This window comes from Brassica oleracea, chromosome C7 (genome assembly GCF_000695525.1).
Source record: "Brassica oleracea var. oleracea cultivar TO1000 chromosome C7, BOL, whole genome shotgun sequence".
NCBI classification, from domain to species: domain Eukaryota; kingdom Viridiplantae; phylum Streptophyta; class Magnoliopsida; order Brassicales; family Brassicaceae; genus Brassica; species Brassica oleracea.
In genome coordinates, this window is record NC_027754.1 from 1,836,769 (window position 1) to 1,863,722 (window position 26,954).

General features: G+C 35.7%; 1 protein-coding gene, 1 long non-coding RNA gene and 1 pseudogene across 11 annotated transcripts; 2 read left to right on the forward strand and 1 right to left on the reverse strand.

The window, feature by feature from the left end:
* Positions 1-5,389: 5,389 nt before the first annotated feature.
* On the reverse strand, positions 5,390-7,691 carry LOC106303647 (DNA repair protein recA homolog 3, mitochondrial). Of its 2 annotated transcripts, none has more exons than XM_013739943.1 (8): positions 7,431-7,691; positions 7,236-7,293; positions 6,892-7,109; positions 6,708-6,795; positions 6,451-6,623; positions 6,219-6,365; positions 6,010-6,144; positions 5,390-5,934 (listed from the first exon to the last, which is right to left on the reverse strand). In XM_013739943.1, the coding sequence occupies exons 1-8, from the start codon at positions 7,485-7,487 to the stop codon at positions 5,509-5,511; spliced, it is 1,302 nt and encodes a 433-aa protein (XP_013595397.1). In that variant the 5' UTR covers positions 7,488-7,691; the 3' UTR covers positions 5,390-5,508. The 2 variants fall into 2 exon arrangements, with proteins under 2 accessions (XP_013595397.1, XP_013595396.1); XM_013739942.1 differs by having other exon boundaries at positions 6,442-6,623.
* Positions 7,692-15,492: 7,801 nt separating this feature from the next.
* On the forward strand, positions 15,493-20,227 carry LOC106302333 (annotated as a pseudogene).
* Positions 20,228-21,814: 1,587 nt separating this feature from the next.
* On the forward strand, positions 21,815-23,332 carry LOC106302039. Of its 9 annotated transcripts, none has more exons than XR_001262335.1 (7): positions 21,815-22,092; positions 22,166-22,271; positions 22,427-22,562; positions 22,667-22,740; positions 22,885-22,937; positions 23,019-23,086; positions 23,206-23,332. It is a non-coding gene; the product is annotated as an uncharacterized LOC106302039 (long non-coding RNA). The 9 variants fall into 9 exon arrangements; XR_001262337.1 differs by having other exon boundaries at positions 23,219-23,332; XR_001262331.1 differs by having other exon boundaries at positions 22,427-22,570; positions 22,885-23,086.
* The last annotated feature ends 3,622 nt before the right edge of the window (positions 23,333-26,954 follow it).

The window sequence follows — 26,954 nt, forward strand, 5'->3', positions numbered from 1 at the left end:
CCATGTTATGAAAGAGAATCTAGGAACCCCCTGTGGGAACCATACCACTTTACTCCACTCAACCTTTGTTCCCTTTTTTCGTAGTTGATCCCAAGTTCTCGCTGCTGAATACGTGGTCCTGTAATCATCAACCCCATGCTTCCATAATATAATATCGCTACCTGTACCAGGGGAGGGAGGAGCCGTAGCCAAGAGACGGTCATAAACCTCCCGGTACCGTCGACTCCTCCATCCTCGGATGTTCCACGAATTGCCCCTCGCAGCATCACTGACTTTGGCATGTCGTGATATACCCAGATAAGTGGTGCCAACCGCTCCTGTAATATTAATCAATTTCCCAATTCCAAGCCAATTGTCAAACCAGAAGCAAGTATTCCCACCGTCGTTGATATCAAATCTAAAATACTCATAGGCCACATCTCTTAGTTTCAGGAGCTTCCTCCATATCCAAGATCCCTTTTGTTCTCCTCTTACATCCCAAAAGGAATTATACCTGAGTAAGTAATGTGTAACCCAACTTACCCATAGAGAAGCCGGTTTTGTGAAAAGTCTCCAAATGAGTTTAAGAGCGAAGGTTCTCGCTGTGTCCTTGAACTTCCTCACTCCCAGTCCACCTTCGTCCTTAGGTAAGGAGAGATCTTCCCAACTGACTTTAGCTTTGTGAGTTTGTGTAGGTGAGCCCGACCATAGAAACGCGCTGCACATGCTTTCAATGGTGTCATAACACTTGGCCGGTAGGATGAAAGCCGAGCTCCAGAAGTTAACCATGCTCGTAATTACCGACTGGATCAGTTGAAGCCTTCCTGCGAAGGATAGAAATCTGTTGGACCAACACATCATCTTCCCACGAATCTTCTCTATAAGTGGTTCATAGTCATGGCTGGTAAGTGTCTTCGTTGTTAACGGCATTCGCAGGTACCGGATTGGTAAGGTACCGACACTGATACCCAATGAAGCCACAGTAGTAAGGAGAGGCGCGATGTTTCTTCCAGTAACATAGATGGAAGACTTAGCTACATTTATGTGCAGCCCGGAAACTGATGCAAACCGGCGCATTACGCCCAGAATACCCAATAGCGAGTCCGAAGTGCCGTTGGTGAACACAAGTATGTCGTCCGCAAAGCACAAGTGAGTGAGTTTGACATCTTGACACTGCTGATGATAACCAAAATCACCCGCATCTGCCGCCCTGTTGAGCATTTTTGACAATACATTATTTAGGATGACATACAAGTAAGGTGAGAGTGAACAGCCTTGACGGATACCCCTGGCACTCTTGAAAAATCCCTCCAAACTTCCATTCACATTTATAGAAAAAGCAGCTGTGGAGATGCATAACCTCATCCAGTGGACAAACTGTAGCGGTATTCCCATTGCTTGGAGAACAGAAGTAATGAAAGACCACCTGACCGTGTCAAATGCCTTCGATATGTCAAACTTGATAGCACAATTTTCCTTGTTCGTGCTCCTGTGGTATCCAGTGACCAGCTCAGAGGCGAGGAGGACGTTTTCTAACAGTAGGCGATCCGTTATGAATGCACACTGGTTTGCTTCTACCGCATCCGGGAAAATGATATTTAGCCTATTGGCCAGAACTTTGGAGATGACCTTGTATAGCAGATTACAGCAAGCGATTGGCCGATAATCCTTGAGAGTCTGAGCAGATGTTGTCTTAGGAATCAGGGAGAGTATGGTTGCATTTACACCAGCAGGCATGAATCCAAATATGAAGAAAGATTGAACTGCCACAATGAAGTCCCTTCCTATGATTGGCCATGCTGCGATAAAAAATTCCTTTGTGAACCCATCCGGACCTGAGACTTTTCCATTTGGAAGTGAATGAAGCGCCTGTTTGATTTCCGTTGGTGTGATAGGCCGAACCAGTGCATCTGAATGATCCCTAGGACACCTGTATGTCAGTAAATCTTGCAGAGCATCCACAGAAATTACCTCGCCATTCGGATCCTGTCCTTGTAAGAAGGATTGGAAATATGAGACTGCCTCTTTTTTGATATCAGGTAACGAAGTGAGGACTTCTCCGGCTGTCGTTACAAGTCTTCTGATTGTGTTCTTTGCAATCCTCGTTTGGACCATACTGTGGAACACCTTGGTGTTTTGATCTCCTACCGATAGCCAGCGGACACAAGACTTCTGCTTGTAGAAATTTTCCTCCACTCGCGCTAAGGCGTTCCATCTGTCAGCTGCTTCCGCTGCCCTTGCAAAGTTGCATTTTTAGTGCCTTTGAGTTCCTCCCATAATTCCCTTCTTTCCAGTGGAGTGTTGTACGCATATATTGCCGAGCAGATATATTGTTCTCCAGTGGAGGGATTGTGTATAGCACAAGTGATCACCTGTGCACTCGTGTGCAATCTTGTGACGACCACTTCATCCGTCCAGCAAAACCAGATTCTTCCCAAAGGATGATATTCGTAGTTTGTAAGAGAGTTCCATCCCGGCATAGCTACATTCATACACCACTGATGGTTTGACTCCTGGACTCGTGTCTCAACTAGGCAGCCATAAGAAGGCTTTTCCTCCTGTAACCATGATCTGAGGGCTCGATGTTTGCGTGGTAGATTGAACCCACGCATGTTCCATGCAAAGAAAGAAGTCATAACTTCCTACCGGAAGTTTTTTTGACGATCCGTGCTTGCCACCGTTGCTCATGAGTTTAGAACCAGTAACCCTCCCCCGAAGCTGCCTTGGCACCGATCCCTGCTGCATGTTTTTCGAAGCCACCTGCACGTCCTTCTCTTTTTTGCCATCCACTATATTTCCCCGAAACTCGCCCTCTTCAACTTCCGTTCCACTTCCTTCTAAGCAAGTCTCCTCCTCTTCATCGATGTCCTGTAAAGGGCTGAATCTTGACGGGGATATCATAAACTCCTTTTCTCTGTTCCCGTGGGTAGATGCCTTCACTCCTTTTCCGTTTACCCACACGTCAATGGTCTTAGAAAGCTCCTTAGTTGTTTCAGATATCTTGATCGCTTCTTTTTCGTCCGGAGATGCGACAGGTGAAAGCTCCTCCAGGTCCTTAATTAGGTGCTCCATAGGATTTCCCTCCTTTTGCCTTGTCTCCACCGCTTCCACAATCCCAGTCTCTTCACCCCCACTTATCTTATCATCATTCAAACCCTTTACGTTGCTTCCCTCCACTTCTTTGCCCTTGCCTCCACCGACAGCTATCCCTTCACGCGGCATAGAAGTGTAGGTGGTTTCCCATGTCCTCTTACTAAGGATTTTTATCTCCTTACTCGAACAGTCCTGTCCCTTATGTCCCCACTTGCAGCAAACATTGCACCGGGGAGGTAGCCAAGGATAATTGACCAATACTTCGTGTGAAGCTCCAGCTTGGTCCGCGAAAGTGATCTTTTCGACGAGAGTCTTATGTAGATCGACTTCCACTAGGATTCGGGCCATGTCGAGCCTCACACATTTCTCTGTGTTCGGATGCAGTTTCACAAAATTTCCCACTGCCCGAACAAGGCACTTCAGTCCTTTATTGGAATAGAGGGTGTTTGGTACTCCTCTGAGGTCAACCCAAAGTGGCATGGCTGACAAGTCTGGGGGATTCTGAGCCGACTCTGGTGACCAAACATTAACCACTAACGGAATATCCGCTATATGCCAATACTTCCTTTGAATCACCCTGTTTCTCATCTGATCGTTCTCAATTCGGAACAACACCGTATTTTTCGCAATAAACTGGACATCAATCTTGGTACCCGCCTTGTGACCAGTCCAAATACGATTGACGGTTGCATGAATTGAGCCCACGTGTGGAGCGTCTCCAATGAAGTAGCCCACTACGAAACTTTTCCAAAGAAGCTCCGCCTCGTCAAAGATCGCATCTGGGATTTGCAGTGATGCAATCCCATCAACAATTTCAATAACCGGTTCCGCTACTCCTTTTCCGGCCAGGCTCTTTGACCAACGACCCGACCAGGCCCGCTCTGCCTGATTACCTCCGTTCCTCCCCTCCGTGTTTTCTCCATTTTTCCCGGTCAGAGAATTTCCCGGGATCGCCTCACCTTCGCGACCCTCCCAAGCTTCACCGCCGTCGATAGACTGAGCGGTCAGAGTGAGAGATATCTCCTTGATCTCCCCACCATCGCGTCCCTCCTTAGCCGCACCTCCGACACTCTGTGAAACTCGATCCGGTGGAGAGAGCTCCGTCGATCTGAGAAGAGTGTCCGTTTTCTCCAGTGACACCGACGACTCGCCCGTTTGAGCGCTCGCTGCGTCGCCTGGGGCCTCTGTCGTCTTGCTAGGATCGCCAAGCTCAGATGCGTTTGGTTCTTCCGGAGTGATCGTTGGAACGCCCGTGAATTCGCCGGTGGAGTCGCCCGTGACTGGATCTCCCGTCGTCGTTGACTCGCCCGTTGGATCGCCAGTAAAGTCGCCCGTGATTGTCGCCATCATATAACCAGTGTTTAAAAATTATGATTTTTGTTAACTGGGCGGATCATTATTTATATGATATCGCACACGAAAGAAAAATTTCTACTTTTACAATTATCTAATTAACTCTATATACTCATTTTTTATATATTTTTATATGATATCACATATTCGTAAAAAAATAGATAGTTTAAGATGCAAAAAAAATATTTACTTAATGAATATAATATGAACGAATATTACAAATACATCAGTTAATAAAATAAATAATTAAAATCTGAAAATTCATAAACGCGCTAGCGCGGGTCAGGGTCTAGTTATTATTATTACCACTGTGCATGGGCATTTTACCTAGGCTAACAAATTCAAACTGAAAATCGATCCGAAAGTATCTGAATTGAAACCAAATTGAAAATTTACAAATATCTAGATGTGTTCAAAAATTTTCTATCCAAAAGAACTGAAAATGAAAAACCAGACTCAAACAAACCTAGATCCAAAAAAACAACACGTAAAAACCGATACATAGCCGATCTAAAAACATAAATACCAACAATTATGACTTTATGTGTTCTATTTTCTTAATTTTAATTTTTGAGTTAGTTGTAATGATTTTTTGTTTGTTCTTTTCATTATTATTTTGTGACATTCTAAAGTAATATGAAATTTTAAATGTTAAATTTTGGAGTTCAAAGTTTAATTTCAATTATTAATAGTTTATCTTATGTTATTTTATAAAATTTTAGATAAAAGAACTGACCAAACTAAACTATTTTTTAGGGTATTTATAGGTGTAAACTTTTTGGAACCGAACCAACTCAAAAGGAAGAGAACCCGATCCAAGATTTTACAAGTGTGTAGATAAATCCAACCTCTAAGATCCGAAGAATCCGGACCCAATTCTAACCCGAACCGTCAAGCCTAAGATTGATTGTTTAATCTTTATGTGCTTTATATCGGTTGCACATCTTAATCGAAGTACAAGATCTAATTCATGTCACATCAGATAAAAAAGATTAGCTCACACTAAATTACACGGGGAGAGTGAAACCGAACCCAATCCACGTTAAACCGAAAAAAAACTAAACCAAAAGTAGAATATTATCCTTAACCGGAGGTGACTGATGATGATTCAACTACTGCAGCAGCAGCAACAACCGGAGCTGGCGCTTCATCATCTGTGCTCTCAGAAGAAACCAAAACTCGACCAGAATCTTCTTCTTCCTCAGATTCAGACTCCTTATCTGCAGCTTCATCAACGATAAGCTTCTCTTTGAGCTTGGTCATGAGCTCTTCTTGAACTGGTTCATTTAGTCTCAGAAACTTCTTCAACGCCTCTTTCCCATGGTAGTTCTTCCCGTTTAGATTGTAGAACGTTCCGTTTTTGGCTATGAACTTGTGCTTAATGCTCAGTTCGATTATCTCCGTGACCTTGCAGATTCCTTTCCCAAACTCAAGCTCAAACTGCGCTGTTCTAAACGGCGGTGCCAGTTTGTTCTTCACTATCTTAACAGCAACTTGACTTCCTATTGTCTGCACGCACAAGTAATACAGTTTCAAAACACAAGCAGATGCAGTAAGGTAGGTATTTCGTATTTGGATACTTACATCTTCGCCTTTCTTGACAAGTCCCACTCGCCTGATATTCAGACGCATAGAAGCATAAAACTTCAAGGCATTCCCACCACATGTTACTTCTGTTGGACCTCCAAATCCTCCGAATGTAGAAAGCTTTGCTCTCACCTGAACAGAAAACAAGATACATTCGCATAAGAGGTACAACTTATCTACAAATCTCAGTTACACAAGTTATATACCTGATTTATAAATATGAGAAGTGTTTGCGACAACGACAAAGAGTGGCTTAGTTTACGCAAAGCTTGGCTCATCAATCTGGCTTGCATAGCCATATGAGCATCACCCATCTCTCCCTCAAGTTCTCCTTTAGGTACAAGAGCAGCCACCTGTAGAAACAAAATCACAAGAAACCGTGAGGACAGATCTATAGAACCGGGACCATAATCATCCTAAATGAATCACCTTACTTACACTGTCAACAACAATAACATCAACAGAACCACTTCGGATTAAAGTGTCCACAAGACTAAGGGCCTGTTCGCCACAATCAGGCTGTGATAGAAGCAGGTTCTCTGTGTTTACACCAATTGCCTTAGCAAGTGACGAGTCAAGAGCATGCTCAGCATCTACAAAAACACAGGTTCCTGTACAGCAAAGAATCATTTGTTAGAATACAATATGGTTCTGTAACGAACATAGCAGAAGAGTTAAATGAAAAAGGCAATAACCTCCTTGTTTCTGTGCTTCTGCAATAACATGAAGAGCAAGTGTTGTTTTCCCAGATGCTTCAGGACCATATATCTCCACAACACGTCCCTATAATAAGAAGCTACCCAAAGCTGAGACCAGTGAACACACAGACCAATCTAAATAACAAGAAGACATATTCTGGAGGAAGGAGTAATATCATACCTTAGGAAGGCCACCAACTCCTAGTGCTACATCGAGGGCAAAAGACCCGGTAGAGTAAACGGGGACATCTCTAGGAGAAACAGCACGACCGAGCCACATGATGGAGCCTTTGCCAAATGAGCTGGTAATCTGATCAAGTGCTTGCTGAAGAGCAATCTCCTTTTTCGACATACCTTCCTCAGACGATGCATTTCCATCTGACTTAGACTTCTTCTTAGCTTCAAAAAGAAACAAAAACAATGCCTTGACTGTAAGAAGGACAATGAGCCAAGTAAAAAGGAGATAGCTTTATCAAAAACCATCAAACCAATTTAATAGACACAAAGGTAAAAGCTTTAAGTAACCTTTGGCAGCAAAACCTCGATGCTGAGACGATGTGCCAACCACAGCTCTAGTAAACACCTTCTCAAAACAATTACCCATTAAAGTCAATAAGCAGGCTTTGACAACAAAGATACAACATTTGAGACCCAATTAAGCAATGAACTAACAGAGTGTTTAATTTCTCGCAAAACCCAAGTGGGAAAGAAGTTGACTACCTCAGAGGAGAAGAGAGAGCGTCTCAGTAAAGACGCGTTTCGGAGAATCCCCGCCATAGCTAAGTAAAGCTTCTTCTTTTTCAAAGTACAGGTTAACAGAGTATTTCGAATATAGGAATACTATGGCGAATTCGAAACTGCCCAGAAGAGAGGCTCATGCGAACACTGTTTCCAACTGTAGAAGAAGAGAAACGAAGAGAAAAAGCGAGTACCTTTTAGGGTTTTAGGTTCTCTCGAGCGGAGGTTTTTGTCCTCTGTTTTCCCAAGGGAAGCATAAACCCGATTTATTACTCCTTGGTTTATCATAACCTATAAATTAATTGATCGGTTTAAGTAATCACAGTTTAATATTACCCGGACCACTTATACCGGTAGAGGTGGTCATTTTACCCGATATCCGAAGCCGCACCCGAAGCCGAACCAAAATCCGAACCGAAGTACCAAAATACCCGAACGGATATTAAGTTAGGAGAGATTGGATATCCGAACCCGAATGGATATCCGAAGATAATCGAACATATATATACTTACCCTTATATTTCTAGTTTACATCTCTCATTTTTTTTTTAAATATTTATATTGACGTTACACATATTTTAATATCATAAGTATATATATAATTATGGAAAAAATGATTTGATATTCATTTAAAATGCATATCAAATTTTTTGTTTCATGTATTAACAAAAGTTACGTTCAAAGTTTAAAAACAATACCCAAATTAATATATATTTGTTTTTGAAATATTATCTCCAAACCTATTAATAATTCAATCTATAAAAAATCAGTTAAATGAAATCTATATTTTTAAATACAAGAAACTTAAAAAATGAAAATTTTAATTTTTTTTCTTTTAAAATCTAAATATCCGAACCCGATTCAAAATAACTGAAACCAAACTAAAAATATCCGAACCCGACCCGAAGTACAGAAATTACCCGAACGGGTTCTCTATCCTTATATCGAAATACCCAAAAATCCGAAATACCCGATCCGATCCCGAACGGGTATCCGAACGCCCACCCCTACTTACCGGCCCAAATTGTTTTAATCTCCTCAACATCTATCTATCTATATTATTAAAAGAAAAATACAAATTAAGTCTCATCCTTAAATTTACACAATATTTATAATTTAATACCATTAAAAATTAAATAAACCTATATTTAATAATAATTGTCCTTTCTAAGTAGTAAATAATTTCCTAAAATAATTTGAGCATATAATATAACTTCACCCTTGACACAAAAATTAATTTAACCATTATGCCTTGACATAATTACATTTAGTTATAATTCATATATATCTCAGAATCATATGAATACAAATCTAGACCTTTCCTATTTCAAAAAATATGAACACAAATAACTATAAACTGAAAATTAGTTTGAATTAAATACATAATATTCTTAAAGTGATTCATGCAATACTTTCTACTAGGGGTGGACGTTCAGGCATCTAAACGAATTTTATTCGGGTCTATTCAGGTTTCAGAATTAAATACTTCAGTCCCATTTGGATATTTATAGATTTTGGTTAGGGTTCCGTTCGGGTTCAAATAACACTTTAAATTATTTTTTTTAAACTTCATTATAAACAAAATAATATATTGCATACAAATTTGAATAACATATGCCAAAATATCTAAACTGAACATGTACTTTGGTTTAGCTTGAATATTTGGATAGAAAAAACAATAATTATTTGATGTATTTTTTAGTGTTTTGAGTATTTTTAGCTATTTTAGTTCATGTACTCGAAATATTCCAGTTCAGGCCAGGTTCGATTATGGCACTGTAAATACCAAAATTTTAAATCTGTTTGGATATTTAACTAATTTTAGATCGGCTTCGGTACTATTTTTGGATCAGATTAGCTTTGGTTTTTCGGATTCAGTTTTTTTTTGCCAAGGCCTAATTTCTATAATCTAGCTAATAAATAAATAATTCTCATAACCATATAATTGAAACTATTATATAAAATTATTAATTTATAATTTTTGATATGATATTTAAATTATATATGATTTCAATACAAAAAAAAACTCATCTGAATTAGTTAATCTTACAATATATGAAGTCATCTAATATTTAAACGATTATCCTTTTTTTTTTTTGAACAACTATTTAAACGATTATCCAATAAAATAATTATATATATTAAAAAAATTTAAATACATTTGACTGTTAGAAACAATTACTTAGATAACAACCATGTTGACTAAAAATCATTTTGTTCTAAAAATCTATAAACGTTTGAAAATATGGTTAATCTTAAAAATATTTACCGTTAATAATGTAGAAATTAATTTTTTCGTATATAAAAGTGAAAGCAAACCCGCGCGGTTGAGCGGATCAAGACCTAGTATATTATTAAAAACGAAGTACATTTTGCTACAGTTTGGAGACATGCATAACAGTCAATGTTCGAAAACGCGGGCAAATCGGCCAATTACACGGCGTTGGAACGCTCGGCGGTAGGTCACCGTGGCGATTTCATTAAACTCGGCCAAAAAATCGGGTTCATCAAGAAATTCAAGTTTTTGTGTGTATGTTTAAAATGGAATGTTAAATAACATATCTTCGATTTTGATAAAATAAATGATAAGAAAACAACAGAAAAATGGATTGATTATGTTGAAATGGTAGGCGGCGTCGTGAAAGATATTACAGAAGAAGTGGAACCCTAAAAAGAAGAAGACAATATATTTACGTATTTGCCATTAATGAGAAAAAACACAGAAAAAGGGAGAAACGCTCAGATGCTCTTAATGAGCCGAAATTCATTCCGTCATACTCTTACTTATTCTCACATACTCTTGTCTATTCCAATACTCTCCATATTGATGGTTAATGTCGAAAGTGCCCTTTCTCTACCTGGCCGATTGAATGGAGATTGAATGACGTCAGACGACCAATCAAAAATCATTATTCCATTTCCAAATCGGGAGTAATCGAATCTGTTATTTTCTCTCTCTCATCTCACCCGCGGGTTTCTTCGGGTTCTTCAAGTGTTCTCTTCTTCCTCGCTATCATCGCATTGAGCTAACTCGGTTTCGCCGCTTGGATGCTGAATCATTGAGCTATTGATTCCGTTTTACAGGGTATGTATCTTAAAGCCAATGTTTAGAATCCTTCATCCACCATAGACGATCGATTTACAAAGATTCCGATTTACAAGATTCATAGTTGTAATTGGACTGGACTAATCAAGGATTGAAAAGTGTGAATGGTCTGTCTATTAAGGAATTGGATAATCAACAACTGTATAAGAAAAGATAGAACATCGGGAATCAAAGAATGATAATAACTCCGAGATAACTATTGAAACGAATTGAAGAGGAGAAAACAGCTAGAACTGGGAAACGTTGGGCAAAGTTGGGAAAAGTTGGTTACTGATGACAAAACTGTGTAAGAAGGTATAACTTAGTATAACTTTAATGCTATAACTGTATAACCAAGTATAACTTAATGGTTTGGTTTAATTGTTTTTTTTGTATTGTAGATGTATCTTTCTTCTACAAACATACACTTTGATTATGATGGACATTATTCTAAGTGTGGAGATGATTATGAATGGATTCCAACCAATGCTCGTTTGTATGCTGTATCCTTTAGGACATCATCATTAGAGGAGATCACTTATTCGTTGTTGAAGGAGAGGATATGAAGGAAGATGAGAATAGATCTGTTTACGAAGAGGCTGAATTTGAGTTACATTCCATTGGTAGTGGAACCTAAGAGGCAATCATATATTTTGGATGATGAAGATGTGTTTGTTTATCTAACATCAGTGGATAAAGAACAAAGAAGAAGTATTTTGCGTACATCCAAGAATTGGAAATAGTTCAAATAACCGAGCAACTATCAAGAGTTGAGAAAGAAATCTCATGTAGTAGGAATTATGGTGAGCGTGAGAGTGGATATGGAGAAGAAGAGAATGTGGGCACTGATTTAGAACAGAAGGAATACAATGAACATCCCCAGAAGAAACACAAGAGGAATAGGTTGTAAACCTTTCACTTTCAGTTATAATGGTTTTACTGTGTGGGAACGTTGAAAGGTAAAATTCGTATTTTGTGTTTGTACAACTAAGTGAAACTTTTTTCTTTACTGGTATAACGTTTTTCTTTACTGGATATGGGTGAAATTTGTATTTTGTGTTTGTACAACTAAATGAACATACCTACAAGAAACATTGTGTTCAGAACTAATTATGATTTAATCAGAACTAATAAATTTTCTTTCTCTTACTTATTAGTAATCATATACGAAATACATTATGTTCTTATAGCATTTTCGCTAATATTTACCTTGTCACATTTGAAAACTTACTATGGCATGGAATCAAGTTTATGTTTACATAATCATATTATAAATGAATCTAGGAAACAGAATATAATTGGTATAACCATGAAATCAGTCATTCAAGTAGAGTAAAACTAAGATAAATTAAAAAAATTAAAAGTACAACTTTGATGTTTTATGTAAAACTGCAAACTTGGTGAAACTTATATCACGAAAATCGTAGGATAAATTTTTCCGCCCACCAGCTTTTTTGAATTTCTAATTTTCCTAATTTTCCCGCAGACCCCAAAATCGTTTAAGCGAAGTATTAAAACCCTTTTCGGGTTTTTTGTCATTTTCATCTTCCCATTTCTCTCTCTTCCCCATTTATCTCTCAACTTTCATTTAATTCTCTCTCCCAATAATAATGTCCGATTCATCGTCTTCCACGACCGGTGGTAGGATACGAGTAAGAACTCCGGGAATACCTATTAAAAGTTGGTGCGGGGAGCGCAGCAAGGAGCTCATCTCCAAAACCAATCTAAATCCATATCGCCAGTATTATCGGTGTCGCTATGCGGCTCAAAGGAAGGTATGTTCGTGTAGCCTTAGCTATTGAATGCTTTTTAACTGAAGTTGTACCTTTATATTTTTTGAACAGTTGTGCCTTTAATTTTTTTGAACAAAATGTTGTAGCTTGAGAACGACAATCACATCTTCAAATGGGTTGTTGAAGTTTTCACTGATGAGATACAACAGTTGGACAACCAAGTTCGAATGCTCGGATTCTCGAATGCTAGAAGAAGAAGTTCAAGTACTCAAAGCAACAATAACGAGTGGTCCCAAAATAATGAAAGGAGGTTGTCTTATTCTAGGTCTCGGTGTCGTTGTAGTTCTAGGAATTTTGATGTATAAGTAATTCCTAAAGCTATGAGGAAGTTAAACTTTCTGTTTTTTCTAAGTTTTTCGTATGTTTCGCCTAAGTTATGCGAAGTTGAACGATTATGAAGTTTGATCTATTGAAAAAGTTTCTCTAATTCTTACGATATTGGACAATTGAGAAAGTGAAACTAACACAAAATTTGACCTGTTTATACGAACAAGAACTTCAAGTTTGTCTAATTTTTACAAAGTTGGAAAATTGAAAAAGTTAAAAGCATAAAGTTTCACCAACATTTAACATAAATGTTTTAACACAACATGTATAAATGAGTTTAGGAAAGGTTTTACTCAAGAAAGATTCTAAGTTTTCGTTAGTTTCTCCTAAGTTATGCGAAGTTGGACTACTACGAATTTTGGTCAATTGAAAAAGTTTCTCTAATGTTTACGATGTTGGAGAACTGAGAAAGTGATACTAACACAAAATTTGTCTTGTTTATACGAACATGAACTTCATGGTAACTTTAAATTTTCCGAGATTTTACGCAATTGGATAATTACGAAAGCTAACAAAACCAGTTTTAAGACACATAAGCACAAACCCAACATAAAATAAGAGCATTCAACATCACAAACCAAGTTTCAGCACACACCAACAAGTTTCAGAAACGTTAATACATAAGATAAAACCTTACAAAGGCCCTATAGCCCCGTGCCTCCGACCATAAGGGTCACTGTTATTGACCGATTGTATGAACTCCTCAACCTCCGACAAATGAGGATTGAACCTGAAGTCAGATAATCCACCCTCGGTCTCAAGCCATAGCTCAGGAGGACCAAAATAACATGTATAAATGAGTTTAGTAAACGTTTTACTCAACTATCACATTTAAAACTAAACATATAAACTACACTTACTGAAAAAACTCCAGACCCTCCACATCTTAAGGACCACAATCACCTGTCCACGACCTCTCATGTTTTCAAGACCATCCCGGAAGGCATAAGCATGATCGCCAGTTGCCACACACTTTATCCGACTCTCACTATTATGAATAAAACACTGTGTGTCAATTACACTAATGTATAAATTTTGCTTTGATCATATGTTACTTTCTATTTACATGTTGTCCCTTATGTAAAACAGTAAACACCATCTTTGGGCTTACAGGGTCATCGAAATGGGATTCCTTGTTGAAGACCACTCCCATTGTATCTATCAGACAAGTGTTTTCGCTTCTGTTACTTACATCTAAATATCTGAAATATATTTTAATTTTCGTAGTTAGCATTCATACCTATGGGATAGTTTCGGTCCATGTGGTTCATGTGAGGGATTTCATGGATGTTCTTGAAGTCCATGTAAAGCCGATTGTTCACAGGATCGATGATGTGGACTTGCGTATGGCGCGTAGCATGTAGTGTGAACCGAGAGTTTATTGCCTTGAAACCTGGATAGGCACGGCGAATATCTACCCGAAAGATTTCCACCCATTTTCCCTCTTGCTTCTCTAGGCCTCTAAACCTATCTTCATATCCTCCATAGATGGTCATCTCCATCTTGGTTCCCTGCATAGATAAAGTTCAAGGATCAAGTTTTTATTTTTCATTGTTGCATGATATTAGAAACTTGAGAAACGATGATTTAACACTTACATCTTCATCTGCTAGGATATAAGTCCAGTGTGGTCCGCTGCCGGTAACATAGGAATAGAATGGGTACATCCGGTGTATTTTGACTCTGAAGCACCAATATGTGATCTCCTCGTTATAAGAAACTTCAGAAAGCCTATTGTAGTGTGTCATATTGTTTGTTGAGAGATGATGGATATTTTTTGGTGAATTTTGCAAAGACATGTTCTATTCGTAGTGAAGGAGTCGTTTTAACTTTCGCAGTGGAGTTTAAATGCAAATGTAATGGTGCTTGTAGACGGTTTAGTGTTGTGGTGGTTTAAATGCAAGTGTAATGATGAATTCATGTCACGTCAAATGAAGATTGTATAATATTATCTCTGATACTGCTTGTTGTTCATATATTTAGACTATCTAAATGGTTAAAAAAAATTTAGTTTCATATATTTAGACAATGTAATTTTTTAATTTCACTTACTTATACAAAGTTATATATTTTTATCAATTAAAGTTATACACAGTTTCAAATCCAAGGCATACGACTGTTACCGTGAAAATCGTGCAAATTTTTATAGGGGTAATAAATCAAAGCCGTCTATCAAATCTGGAGCCGTCTATCAAATCGGGTCACTCTTAAATGGAAGAGTTACAACTTGTATAGTTGGGGCAATAAATCATTAAATAACATAAATTAAAATTACTGAATATTAACTTCTTTTTTTTTTGCTCTGAATATTAACATTTTCATTAAAATTACTATAAATGCAAGTGTAATGATGAACTCGTATCACGTCAAATGAAGATTGTAGAATATTATCTCTGAAACTGCTTGTTCCTATTATTTTTTGCAAAAATATAACAATATAATATGTAAATTTCTTAACCTCTTACATAGTTTCTTATATTTAGACTATCTAAATCATTAAAAATTTTCTTAGTTTCATGATTTTATACAATCTAAATCAGTTATTTCACTTACTTATACAAAGTTATATATTTTTATCAATTAAAGTTATACAAAGTTTCAATTCCAAGGCACGCGACTGTTCCAGTGAGAAGTCGTGTTTTCTGAAGTCGTGTCTTCTGAAGTCGTGTCATCTGAACTCGTGTCTTCTCGAGGCGTCTATTGTTAGTAGCTGGGTCAGAGGATCATTATCACCTTCTCCAAATAAATATAGCGAATATCTCTCCATTTACTTGTTCAATTACCCTTACTTGAGAAAACAAATATCTCTTCATTTACTAGAGAAAACAAATCTCTCTCCATGGCGAACTTCAACTTGGCTTCTCTCCCTCCTTCCACGCTTCGCAAGATTCTCTCCAAGGTAGCAACAACCAGTATCCGGGACTTTGGTAGTGCAAGAGTTGCTTTCTCCGGGTCTAACGCAGTTGGCAGAGAAGATCACTTTTACAAATCTGTCGATCTCATTTTCTTGAATGACTGGACATATGAGGTCAATGTTGTTAGAACATTCAAGCTTAAGTGCTACCAACTGGGTAATCCAGAGGCCATTTACTTGCGAGGTATGTATGAATACTTCATCCTCCGTTTACTTGATGAAGGAAGGGAAAAAATTCATCTTGCTGGTGATAGAGGATGCATGTTGGCCAAATATGTTGATGGTATGATGAACTTGCCTTTTAGCGTTGATCATAGAGGATTGATTCACAACTATCCTGCTTTTACTCGTGAATATGTTGATCAGATGTATCACATGATCACTAGTTGGGCACTCTCTGGCCATTGGGGTTACAATAAACCTGATGTTTATGTATCTATTGGGAAGAATAGATCGCAACGTCTCATATGACTGCTGGTGCTCCGCAATAATAGAACCAGTGTTTGTAGTCTCCATAGATGGATCAAGAACACGATGGAAATGCGATCGTTGTTTCTGGCAATGTGCAGCATGGGACTTCTGCAATGAAATTCATTTGACCGCTTGTGACTGGCCAATTGAAGATTAGTGGTGTGTTTATAAGTTATGACATGTACTTTTATCTACTTTTGCTAAGTTTATGTAAAATATATTTCACATAATGTAATGTCTCTAGTTTTTATTTATTTTAACTTCAATAAATATATCAATAACAACACTGTATCCAAAAAAGAACATATTGTAAATGTAAAAGATACAATCAAAATTAGTTGAACTTTTACTAAGTTGTATAGTTAATAAAAGTGCGACTTAGTTCAACTTAGATTACAGTTACACTTACACCAAGTTATAGTATTTTTTCTGAAGTTATGAACACTGGAGATCCGGATTTTATGAGTTGGGTCTGGATGGTCCGCGAAATACCCTTGGTTGAGTTGTAATTATCGAAGTTTCTTTTGGTTTTGTGATCTTTTGTTATTTTCTCAAAACTAAATAAAGTTTTATTAAATTCACTTTTCGGCCAGGAGTATTTGAGAATATTTTTTTTCGGGCAGAGCTCGAAGTCAAGACGTCAACTTAATTAATGACGTTAGAATCCACCAGGCCAAGTAGATTCTTAACCAATCCTCCGAACACAAGTTTATAATACATATATAATTATATGAAAACTATGAAACATCCTCAAAATTAATCCCCGAATTACTCTCCAATTTTTTGCTAACTCGCTAGGTCCACACCGACCGCCCGACTCACGCCTAGTGTAATTTCGAACATAGATAACAGTATAAATGAGAATTGTTTGGAAACATGTATAGCAGTAGAAAACTACTGTGTCTTTTAAGTAATTTTATTAATATAATTACATTAATTGTTTTTCCATATTTCACCCAGTTTAACAATTTCATTAATTATATTACCTTAACAATACGACACATCATTAATAATATTACCATAATAATAGAGCATGCTTTTATTTTTAGTTAATCAACATTAACTTTGTGCCAATTATAAAATTAAAAATGTAAAATAACTGGTTTTGCATATCGTTAAATGTTTGGTTTAGTTTGTTTTACTAAAACTTTTCTTTTAATTTTAGTTTCAATCGGTGGAAAGTTATGTAGCCAAAAACATGTTTTTGTGAATAAATTGATAACTTAAATCAAAATAATAAAAATATATTACATTTATTGTCACTTATTTTTTCACTCCATGATTATTTTACTAAATAAAAAACTCTTTCTATTTCACTTAATTTAGCAACACATAGAAAAAAGTCATTTTTTAGTTTATAAAATCAATTAGGCATAAACATTGGCTATCCATTTAAGTACGGATTATTTTTTTCGGGTATCATTTTTGTTAAAATTAGGCCTTCTTGAATATTATAAGTTTATGTTTGGATTTGAGTTGGGTCCTTCCGGATCTGGATGACTTTGGTTCTGATGTATAGGAACCTAAAAATATCAAAATATCTATTGTGGTAAGCCAGATGAGACTAGAGACCACCTCTTCTTTGCATGCCCTTATACCTACACACTATGGCTCAAGGTAGTAGGGAATCTGTTTGGGGCTGAGCCTGGTCCGGATTGGGGCATCACTATCTCGCGCCTTCAGACTGGTACCTATGATCGGATAACGTTTATGTTGCTGAGAATGGTTCTTCAGGTTTCCATCTATTATATTTGGAGGGAGAGAAACGACAGGAGGCACAATAACACTGCAAAACCGGTGGATTAGTCGGCTCGTATAGTCGACAAAGCAATGCGAAACCGCATCTCATCCACTAGATACTTCTTGAAGCCGAAGTTGAAGGATCTGCTTTGTAGATGGTTTGGAGCTCATCTCACTTAAAGCTCTAGTTATTATTCTTTAGCCATGTGAATCTTGTAAATACATTCTTTTACTATGATCAATAAATTTAACATTTCATCAAAAAAAAAATATATATATATAAATCTAAATAACAAATGTGAAATGGGTTCGAATATTGGTACCAAAAATAATCATATTACCCGATTTGTTTCAGGTCTTTTGAATATAATTAATTATATTATGATCAATCTAAAATATATAACACTAATTATAAAAAAAAACAAATATCAATATATAAAATATAAGAACCATTATCCGCGCGGATGCATATATCAATCTCTAGTTACTATTACTTGTGAAAAAGAATTTGCATACATGTAATCACTATATTCATTCTCATAAAATGACATCTATATCTATATATATATATATATATATATATATATATCTTTATATATAAAAAAAAAAAAAAACAAAACGTTAGGCTGAGGGGGGACTTTTCTGAAGAAAAAATAATAAGAACTAAGACCAATAAAAGAGCTTGGTCATAGGATTGGTCGAAACCATCATATAAAATCCAATATACACCTCTTCGTCTTTGACGATTTGTTTCTTAGCTTCGTGATCTTCAGGTTCTGATTTCATAAACGACCATGGAGATTCTGGAAAGTTATGGGAGACAACTTCTTACGAAAAATCTCTTGAGCGATTAGTTGTTTGTGTCCTTTGGACTGTATTTCTTTTCGTGGTATTGGGAATTCGATCGTTACGGGATGACTGGGATGCTTTTAGTCATTGTCATTAACGACCATCTTAACTCCTAAATCTCACTCTTACCACTATTCCTCATTCAACGCACCTGCCTGCTCTTTCAGTCAGTGATTCTCCGTGTATAAAAAGGTTAGTCTTCATTCCCTTAAGATCATCCTTTCATTCCTTACAACCCATACAACTTTCCTTTAGGAGAATGTCGAACTCATCTGTCTTCCTAGCTGACTTGAAAGCGGTCGCTGTAGCACCACCGTCAAAGTCGTCTGCTTCTTCTTAAAGCTAAGGTAGCTCGGTGATATGGAAAAACAATAGCTTCCCTTTTCTTTTCAGATTTGTTAGGATTAATCACAAGGTGGCGAGCTTATGGCTTCGAACACCCCGTCACTGTCTGACTCTCCTATGTTGATTTGATCTAAAATTCAACTATGCAACTTCCCCAGCATCAAGTCGTCCAATACTATGACCAAGCTCTTTTATTGGTTCTTAATTCTTATTATTTTTTCTTCAGAAAAGTCTACCCTCAGCCTAACGTTTTGTTTGCCGTGCCTAAATTATTATGATCTAATGAAATGTCTGATTTATTCTAAATGAGCTTAAGGTCTGATTCAGGAATTGAAGCTAAACCCCAACGCAAAGAGTTTCAAACCATCTCCAACAGTTTCACGGCCTCAATTAAGCTTAAGTGTCTGTTTTCATGTTTCTGATTCACAAAAAAAAAATGAAATTGGTAGATGGGGGGCGCATTCGCTGGACAACATCCACAGCTTGGTCCAAACAAACTTATTATACTCCAGATGGTCCACAGGTTTGCTAATAGAGCCATTACTCATAACTCTTTATTGGAAGACAAAAAAAAAAACTGAATTTTTGGAATATATTTTTTGACAGTACTCACAACAGATGATAGTTGGTCAAACTAGACCGGTTTTGTTTATGTCACCGTCGCCATACCTACGGTTTACTGACACCCTTCATTTTGTATTATTTTTCTTTTATAAATTTGCTCAAGAGTGTTACATTTTGCTGACAACTCTGATTTAGATTGCAGGATATTATACCTTATATTTTTGTTAAAGTTTTGTTAACGCGCATCCGCTTCAGTGACGAAGGGAACAGAGAGTTTCGGAAAGAGGAGGAACAAGAGTCACACTCTCTGTGTGAGAGATGTGGCCGTCGCAGCTTCCACATCCAGAAGAGCCGTCGCTCCACCTGTGCTTACTCGCAAGAGAACCTACAACTGGAGTGTGAAGACAATCCGTAGAAAGACTACAGGAACTGGAAGGATGAGGTTTCTTCGCAATGTGCCTCGCAGGTTCAAGACCAGTTTCAGGGAAGGTACCGAAGCTAAGCCAAGGAACAAGGCAGCGGCTTCATCAGCTTAAACTGTTGTTGTGAGTATTTAAAGGAGGAGAGTTAACACTTAGTTTTTGGCTTCTGAGTTTGTTCGCACTTCGCACATGATTACGTATTATTGTTCATTTGATTAGTAATATCCTTCGGTTGTGTTGTTTACTTCTTTTTTTTATAAAAGTTTTGAATTTGGATGAGATTTCTTTTACCTCTGCAATTTGCAAATCTCTTTTCCATGATTTATTTCGTGTTAGACTACGCATCAAAGTTTTATCATATTTTATCAACTGTGTCCAACTGGCCATCATTGTCCAGCTGCATATGGTTATTGGATTTTTTTGGCAATTTGAAAAAACAAAAAGGAAGGGACTCTTATTAGCTTTTGACCAAACCATGAATACACGGTTAACGGTTTCCAACAATCTTCTGATGGTTTGATTAATTTTACTTCAATTTACTTTCAGACCGACTGCTCAAAACTGAACACTTGTGATGATGATTTAGTTTGTTTAGGTCCGTCTGATACTAGATCTGGATTCAGATTTGTGTATTCACACATGTCTTTGTCTAATCTTTGGATGTATGACATTTTATGTTGAGTCTTTTATATATTGAAATAAATATTAGGTAGGTAAACATGTTATTTCTTTCTCTATATGTATATTTAACTTTTTCCAAATCGATGATTGTTGTTCAATTTTTGGTTGATAAATTTTTTTTATGGATACAAAATGAAATCTATTACTCATTCATTCCGGATAAGAATAATTGATGTCTTAAATTTTCTTATTGTATTTGAAAGATTATATTTTAGAGTATAGCTAATACAATTTTCTTCAAAACAAAATCATCAGATAGTCGTTTTTGGGTAAAACTATAATACTGGTTGTAAATATCTTATTTAAAAAAAATTGTTGTTAGATATTTAAAGAATTGATTTTTTCAAAAATAAATTTCAGAATATTTCATTAGTTTGTAATATTGGTGGGTTTAATAATTTAAACTAATTAAAATGTTATTACTTAATATTTTTTACTACTTAATAATTTTGATATTTTGTTTAATCGAAGAAACACATATACAATACTTGGTATTGAATGTTTTGAAATCTGTGGTAGAACAGAACGAGACCAAAATTATGAAATTGAACCTTCATCTTGAAGTGTAACAACAGAAAAAAGTATTACATAAAAAAGAACCTCAACTTGAAAAAGAGATGTTCTTGGATTAGAAAGATTGTGATGATGAAGATGGGTGAAAGTACCTGATTCTTTGAAATTAATCCTAATTTGATAATTCAAAAAAATTGTGTTTATACATCTACGAGGTTTTAAACTATTTCTATACAAAGTTCCAAAATTTTGAGTAACCATATATATTTTTTGCGAATTGATTCTATAAATAATGCAAAACGTTTTATTTAATCCCTTCGCGTTCAAACATTCTTAAATACCATGAACGTTATTGTACACTCTTTTTTTGTAAATGCTAACATAAAACACAAACAATAAAATATATAATGATATAGTTATACACAACACACGTAAAACATATCCCGCGCGTAGCGCTGATCGATCCTAGTATCTATCTATTATTTTAAAGAATGATTTCTTTCTCTCATGTTGCGCCACGTCAGATTCCACATAGTAATTCGATTTCTGTGCTTGCGACACGTGTCGCCTAACTTTTATTTTTTTTTCGGATTGTGATTTCTATTGGGTTCAGAGGGGAAATTTTTGGCCCGTTAAAAGCTGGCCCTTTGGTCCTTCTATCTTCTTCACGATTTGTCGTGTCCGTCTCTTAGGGTTCTGTCGTATCCTCGAAGCTTTGATAAGTTCCAGCAACAATGGTATTTCTGAATGTCGAGTGAGACGAGTCGTTGTGAAGAAGCTCTGTGTCAAGCTTCGATTCGTCGTTTCGTCTTTGGTTCTTATTCCCCGAGACGTTACGAGATTTCTTGATTCATCGCCTTTAAGAAACTTCTTAACTCCCTTAAGCACGATGTCTCATTCAATGCTCTCTTAGAGGCGGCGTATCTCCACCTACAAAAAGGTCAGCCTTCGTACCCTAAACATCATCGTCACACTTCCTAACAGTAGAAACTTCTTTAACATATTTTTTATAGACTTTTAAATCGAGTTCAGACATTGAAACCGAACTCAAAGTTGATCTCAGCTGATAATGGCAAGGAGACTCCAACTTCGTTGACTCATACAACTTCCAATTCAAAGGTTTTTTATTTCACAATCTTTTTCTCTTACCTCTGACTATAAAAAAGTGTTCTTTTTTATGGATTCGTGAACCGTATGTATAAGAATATGAGTTATAGTTTAGTGCAAGATATTCTCTTGAGATGTTGATTTTGTGTTTGTGATCATGTTTCGAGAGAGATTGTTGGACCCAAGAGAAGCAAGCAGGATCAAGCTGGAAGAAATAAAAACTTAATGGAGACGTGTATATGGGATATCACGGTGTTGAAGGTGATTCTTAGATGCATCAACGTGGTTAGCTCCTACACGATCGTGAGCCAGTTATTTATCACCAATATATGTTTATGCTGTGTTGGTTGTTGCAAAAGATCTGTTTCTCTAACCCATAATTATCATTTCTGATTTTGAACTGGCAGGGGAGATTAATCCAAGTTCATATTGATACAGTATGTTGTTATACGCTGGTGATACAGTATGTTGTTATACGCTGGTAAGATTTGATTCCCTTTTTCTATTGCAATGTCTCTTTCAGAATATCAATATATGTGTGTATATTTCTACTTCAGTGACCCATATTTTGATTAGTTGACATACCATCGCTGCCTTACTGACTCTAAAAGCTTTGTGCTGACAGGTAAAGGACATCTGAAGTACTTCTACAATCCTATGTATACACATAAAAAGTTGGTTAGTATCAGTTTGAGTGGTACTCCATCAGGTACGTTTATTCTCGGACACCAATCTTTTACCTTTTGCATGATCTTTCAGTGGCTCTTCTCTGAGATCCATGCAACAGAACGACTGCTGCAGAGGCTCTGTACATCCCGTTCTTTCAGGTAAACCAAAGAGTATTTGCTTTGACCCTATGGCTGTTACCGTTCCTGTCTTGATCTTGCTGATGGATATTCATAGTTCTAATTTATTCATTTCGAAGTCTCTAATGCGCTCCATTCAGTGGATTTATACAGATTCAACCCCAAGTGTGGCCCGAGATATTCCCCCTGAAACGAGGATACTAATGGGATATGGTGTTGTAGTCGGATTTTCGGAATACTTTAAGTTGAGTAGCGGTATGAACTAGAGCAGAGTGATTTGTGACCACTACATCTTTCTTATACATCTGGAAGGAGTGAGGCCAGAAAGAAAATGAAAAGACATGCGAGTGCATATCAAAGCATCATCTTTCGGAAACAAAAGTTACCCCTCACGAATCCCATCAAGCGTCTCATGCCTCCACTTGAACAAATATTTTTTGTACTTTGTCTTTTCCTAAAGAGTGATGGAAAACTCAAGAGAGAGAGAGAGAGAGAGAGAGAGAGAGAGAGAGAGAGGTGAAAGAGAGAGAGAGAGAGGTGAGTGTTTTCGGTTGATATAAAAATGTGTTTTTTAATAACTATTTAAAAATGTGGATCCTTATGAAACGTAAAAATATATATTTAAAACAGTAAATAAAATAAAATAAAATAAGAAACTGTGTAAAATTATGACAAAAATTTATGTCATGACTTCAAAAGTCCTCAAATATAAATCAAATACTAATATGAAAACAAAATATGTATTTACATAATATGAACAAGAGACTCAATATACCATTATTTGACTAAAATAATAAAAGTAAAATAAAATAAACATATAAAAGATTTACACCGTTAAAATGAAATAATTTTATAAAAATATCTCAATAGTCCTATTATTAAATTTAGTTTTTACAATAAAATTTGGAGAATATCAAACAATTTCAACCGAAAGGATGATATACACGAATAAATGATACAACAGTTTACACATAATATATAATTATCTTTTTTAAAATATAAAAAAATATTAAATAAAAACTATACTTAGATTGTAATATATTGTTTCTGTTTATAGTTTAACAAATGATATATAGTAATAGTAATGTTTTTTCATAGAAGTTTTAGTGTATTTAACTCATACAACATTTTGAAAAGTTTTTTAATTTACAATAATGAACATTTATATTAGCATATTTGTAATAAAATATATTATAAACATGAAATAATATATAAGCAAAGTAAAAAAATATGACATAAATAATATATATATATATATATATATATAACATATTGAAATGTATAATCCAAGCTATCATAAATAATATATATATAAAAACTGAAATGTATAATCCGGCTTCGGCTCACGACGGCGGGACACATGTCCTTTCACACAATCCGCAGCGTTTCATTAACGTAGTTATTCAATAGATGCGGGCTTTGTTTTGTGTTTGGGCTTTATGTTTTGCTGAAGGAACCAGCCTAATATAGAGTGCAAACGTAAGCGTCTCAGACTTGATGGTAGGGTTCTTCCAATTTTTGTTCTCCACCGTTCCATAGCGTATATCGCTTGGCAAACAAGTTATTAATCAAAATATATTCCCTATATTATATTATCTTTTTTATGCCCCATAATAAATTTATAGTAAATTTAAAATTAAAATAATATATTACTCGGTATAGCAAATGAAAACAATATATGAGGTAATAAAAAAATTAAAATAGCCACTAATTATACACTGAAACTGAATAATAAATTTTTATTAAAAATACAAATACATTCAATATATACAAAATGTAAAATAATCGATGTCCTGAGCACTAAACCTAACCACAACAATAGAAACTCGAATATACTTACTATATATATAAAAATTGAGCAAACATTTAGCAATGTATACCATTTCAATCATGCGTATCATACTCATACAAAATTATAATCTCTAACAGTAATAATAAAAATACATAATTTAAGTTAGACATATGTAAAGATGATATAAAATATGTTCTCATTATAAAACATAACAAACAAACAGAGATAATAAATAAACTAATATAATGTCAAAAAATATATTTGACAACAAATAAAAATACAAAAACAAGTGACAAAAATAAGCAAACATCAAACGTTAAGTAAAAATGGATATAATGTCCTTCATCATTTAAATTTTCCTACTAAACAATAAACATTATTATACACATTTCTTGCAAATGCAAACCTAAAACACGAACCACCAAATCATACAAGTAAAGTATATCCCGCCCGTAGAGCGGGCCGACCCTAGTGTTTAAAAAAAAAGTATAACATAGCATCAACATAATTGTGATACGTACCATTTTTCTTATAAAAATTTATATTTTTTTGGCAAAGTTTATGGTAATGACTATTGACTCTTACATCACAATAATGTAAATTTTCTATATAAATATTTATTTGACAAAACTGTGGGTGCGATCATACCAGCACTAATACACCGGATCACGTCGGAACTCTGCAGTTAAGCGTGCTTGGGCGAGAGTAATACTAAGATGAGTGACCTTCCGGGAAGTCTTCGTGTTGCATCCCTTTAAAAAAATAAATTGACAAAAAAAAAGACAAGACTGTTGAAATATATTAGTCCCCTAAACATTATTTGTTGATAGTTAAATGATTAAAATTTTATTTAAATTTATGATTCATTTGGTTAATTAAAAATCAACTTTTACCTTTTTAACATATTTTAACTAAAATAAAACAAAATCTAAGAGATATGTTTAAAATAATAATCATTAATTACACTGTAATATAAATGAAAAGGTTTGTTTTTATAAAATGAAATTTTAACTCTATTGAAATATAAATAAAATTAAACTCAAATTGTTAATCCCAAAAAAAAAAGTAAGATAACAAAAAGTACATTTATGATTTTGTTATTTTCAACAGGAGAAGTTAAAATATAAAAATTATAATATCCAAATGCAAACTAAATTTTATAAAAAAAAAAAAAGATGTTATATTTAATTTTTTTTTTATTTTTGTGTATGGCGCATGAAAACTTTTAGAGAGTGTGATGAAAGAAAACAATATTCATGTTAGTACATCAGGATTTATAAATTCAAATCAATCTTACAACAAAGGTTGTTACTTGGGAAAAAATGATAACGGAAGATAATGATTAAAATCGTAACTGGATTTCGGAAAATGAACCTGGTTATTAAAGTTTCTGGTTCAATTGACTAACGTGTTATGTCCCAATCCGAACCAAACAAGTTCATTGCAGGGAGGGTAATAAATATTTTTATCCTTCAACTTTTCAAGTTGTTTCCACGAACATATCTTTTTTTGTTCTCTGTTTTTGTAGTTCTCTATGTTTTTTTTCTCCTCAACTTTTTCACTCATACAATCCAACAAAACCATGGAAATTTTACAAAGCCAACAAAGAGAGCCCAATAATTGGGATTACACATTGAAAATGTTATCTTTAGTCAGGGAACACTTGTAATGAGATTAAGGTGCATTCCAAATATTTCAGAATAGCGCGACACATAGGAAAATATACTACTAGAAATATATTTTTTACCATTACTAGAGTAAAATATCGAGTTGATAGCCAATCCTTGGCAAGTCTTGAAATAGCACAATGCCTCTTCCACTCTCCCGTTTTTACGTAGACCATTAACAACAGCTGAATAAGTCACCACGTCAGGTTCAAATCCTTAATTTATCATTCTCTATTGTTTGAATCGAAATCGGTGCTGTGCAGGAGATAGACAGATTTCGATGGTGGGGTTAGGAGAGGTCTTCATGCTGAGTTTGAACTGGATGGATGGAGAGTAAGAGAGGATAAAAAGGGGTTAAATGATTATGGCTGGACCCGGTGAAGGGATGCCTACGTACCCCAAATGGGGATCAAGCCAAGCCAATCGTAGT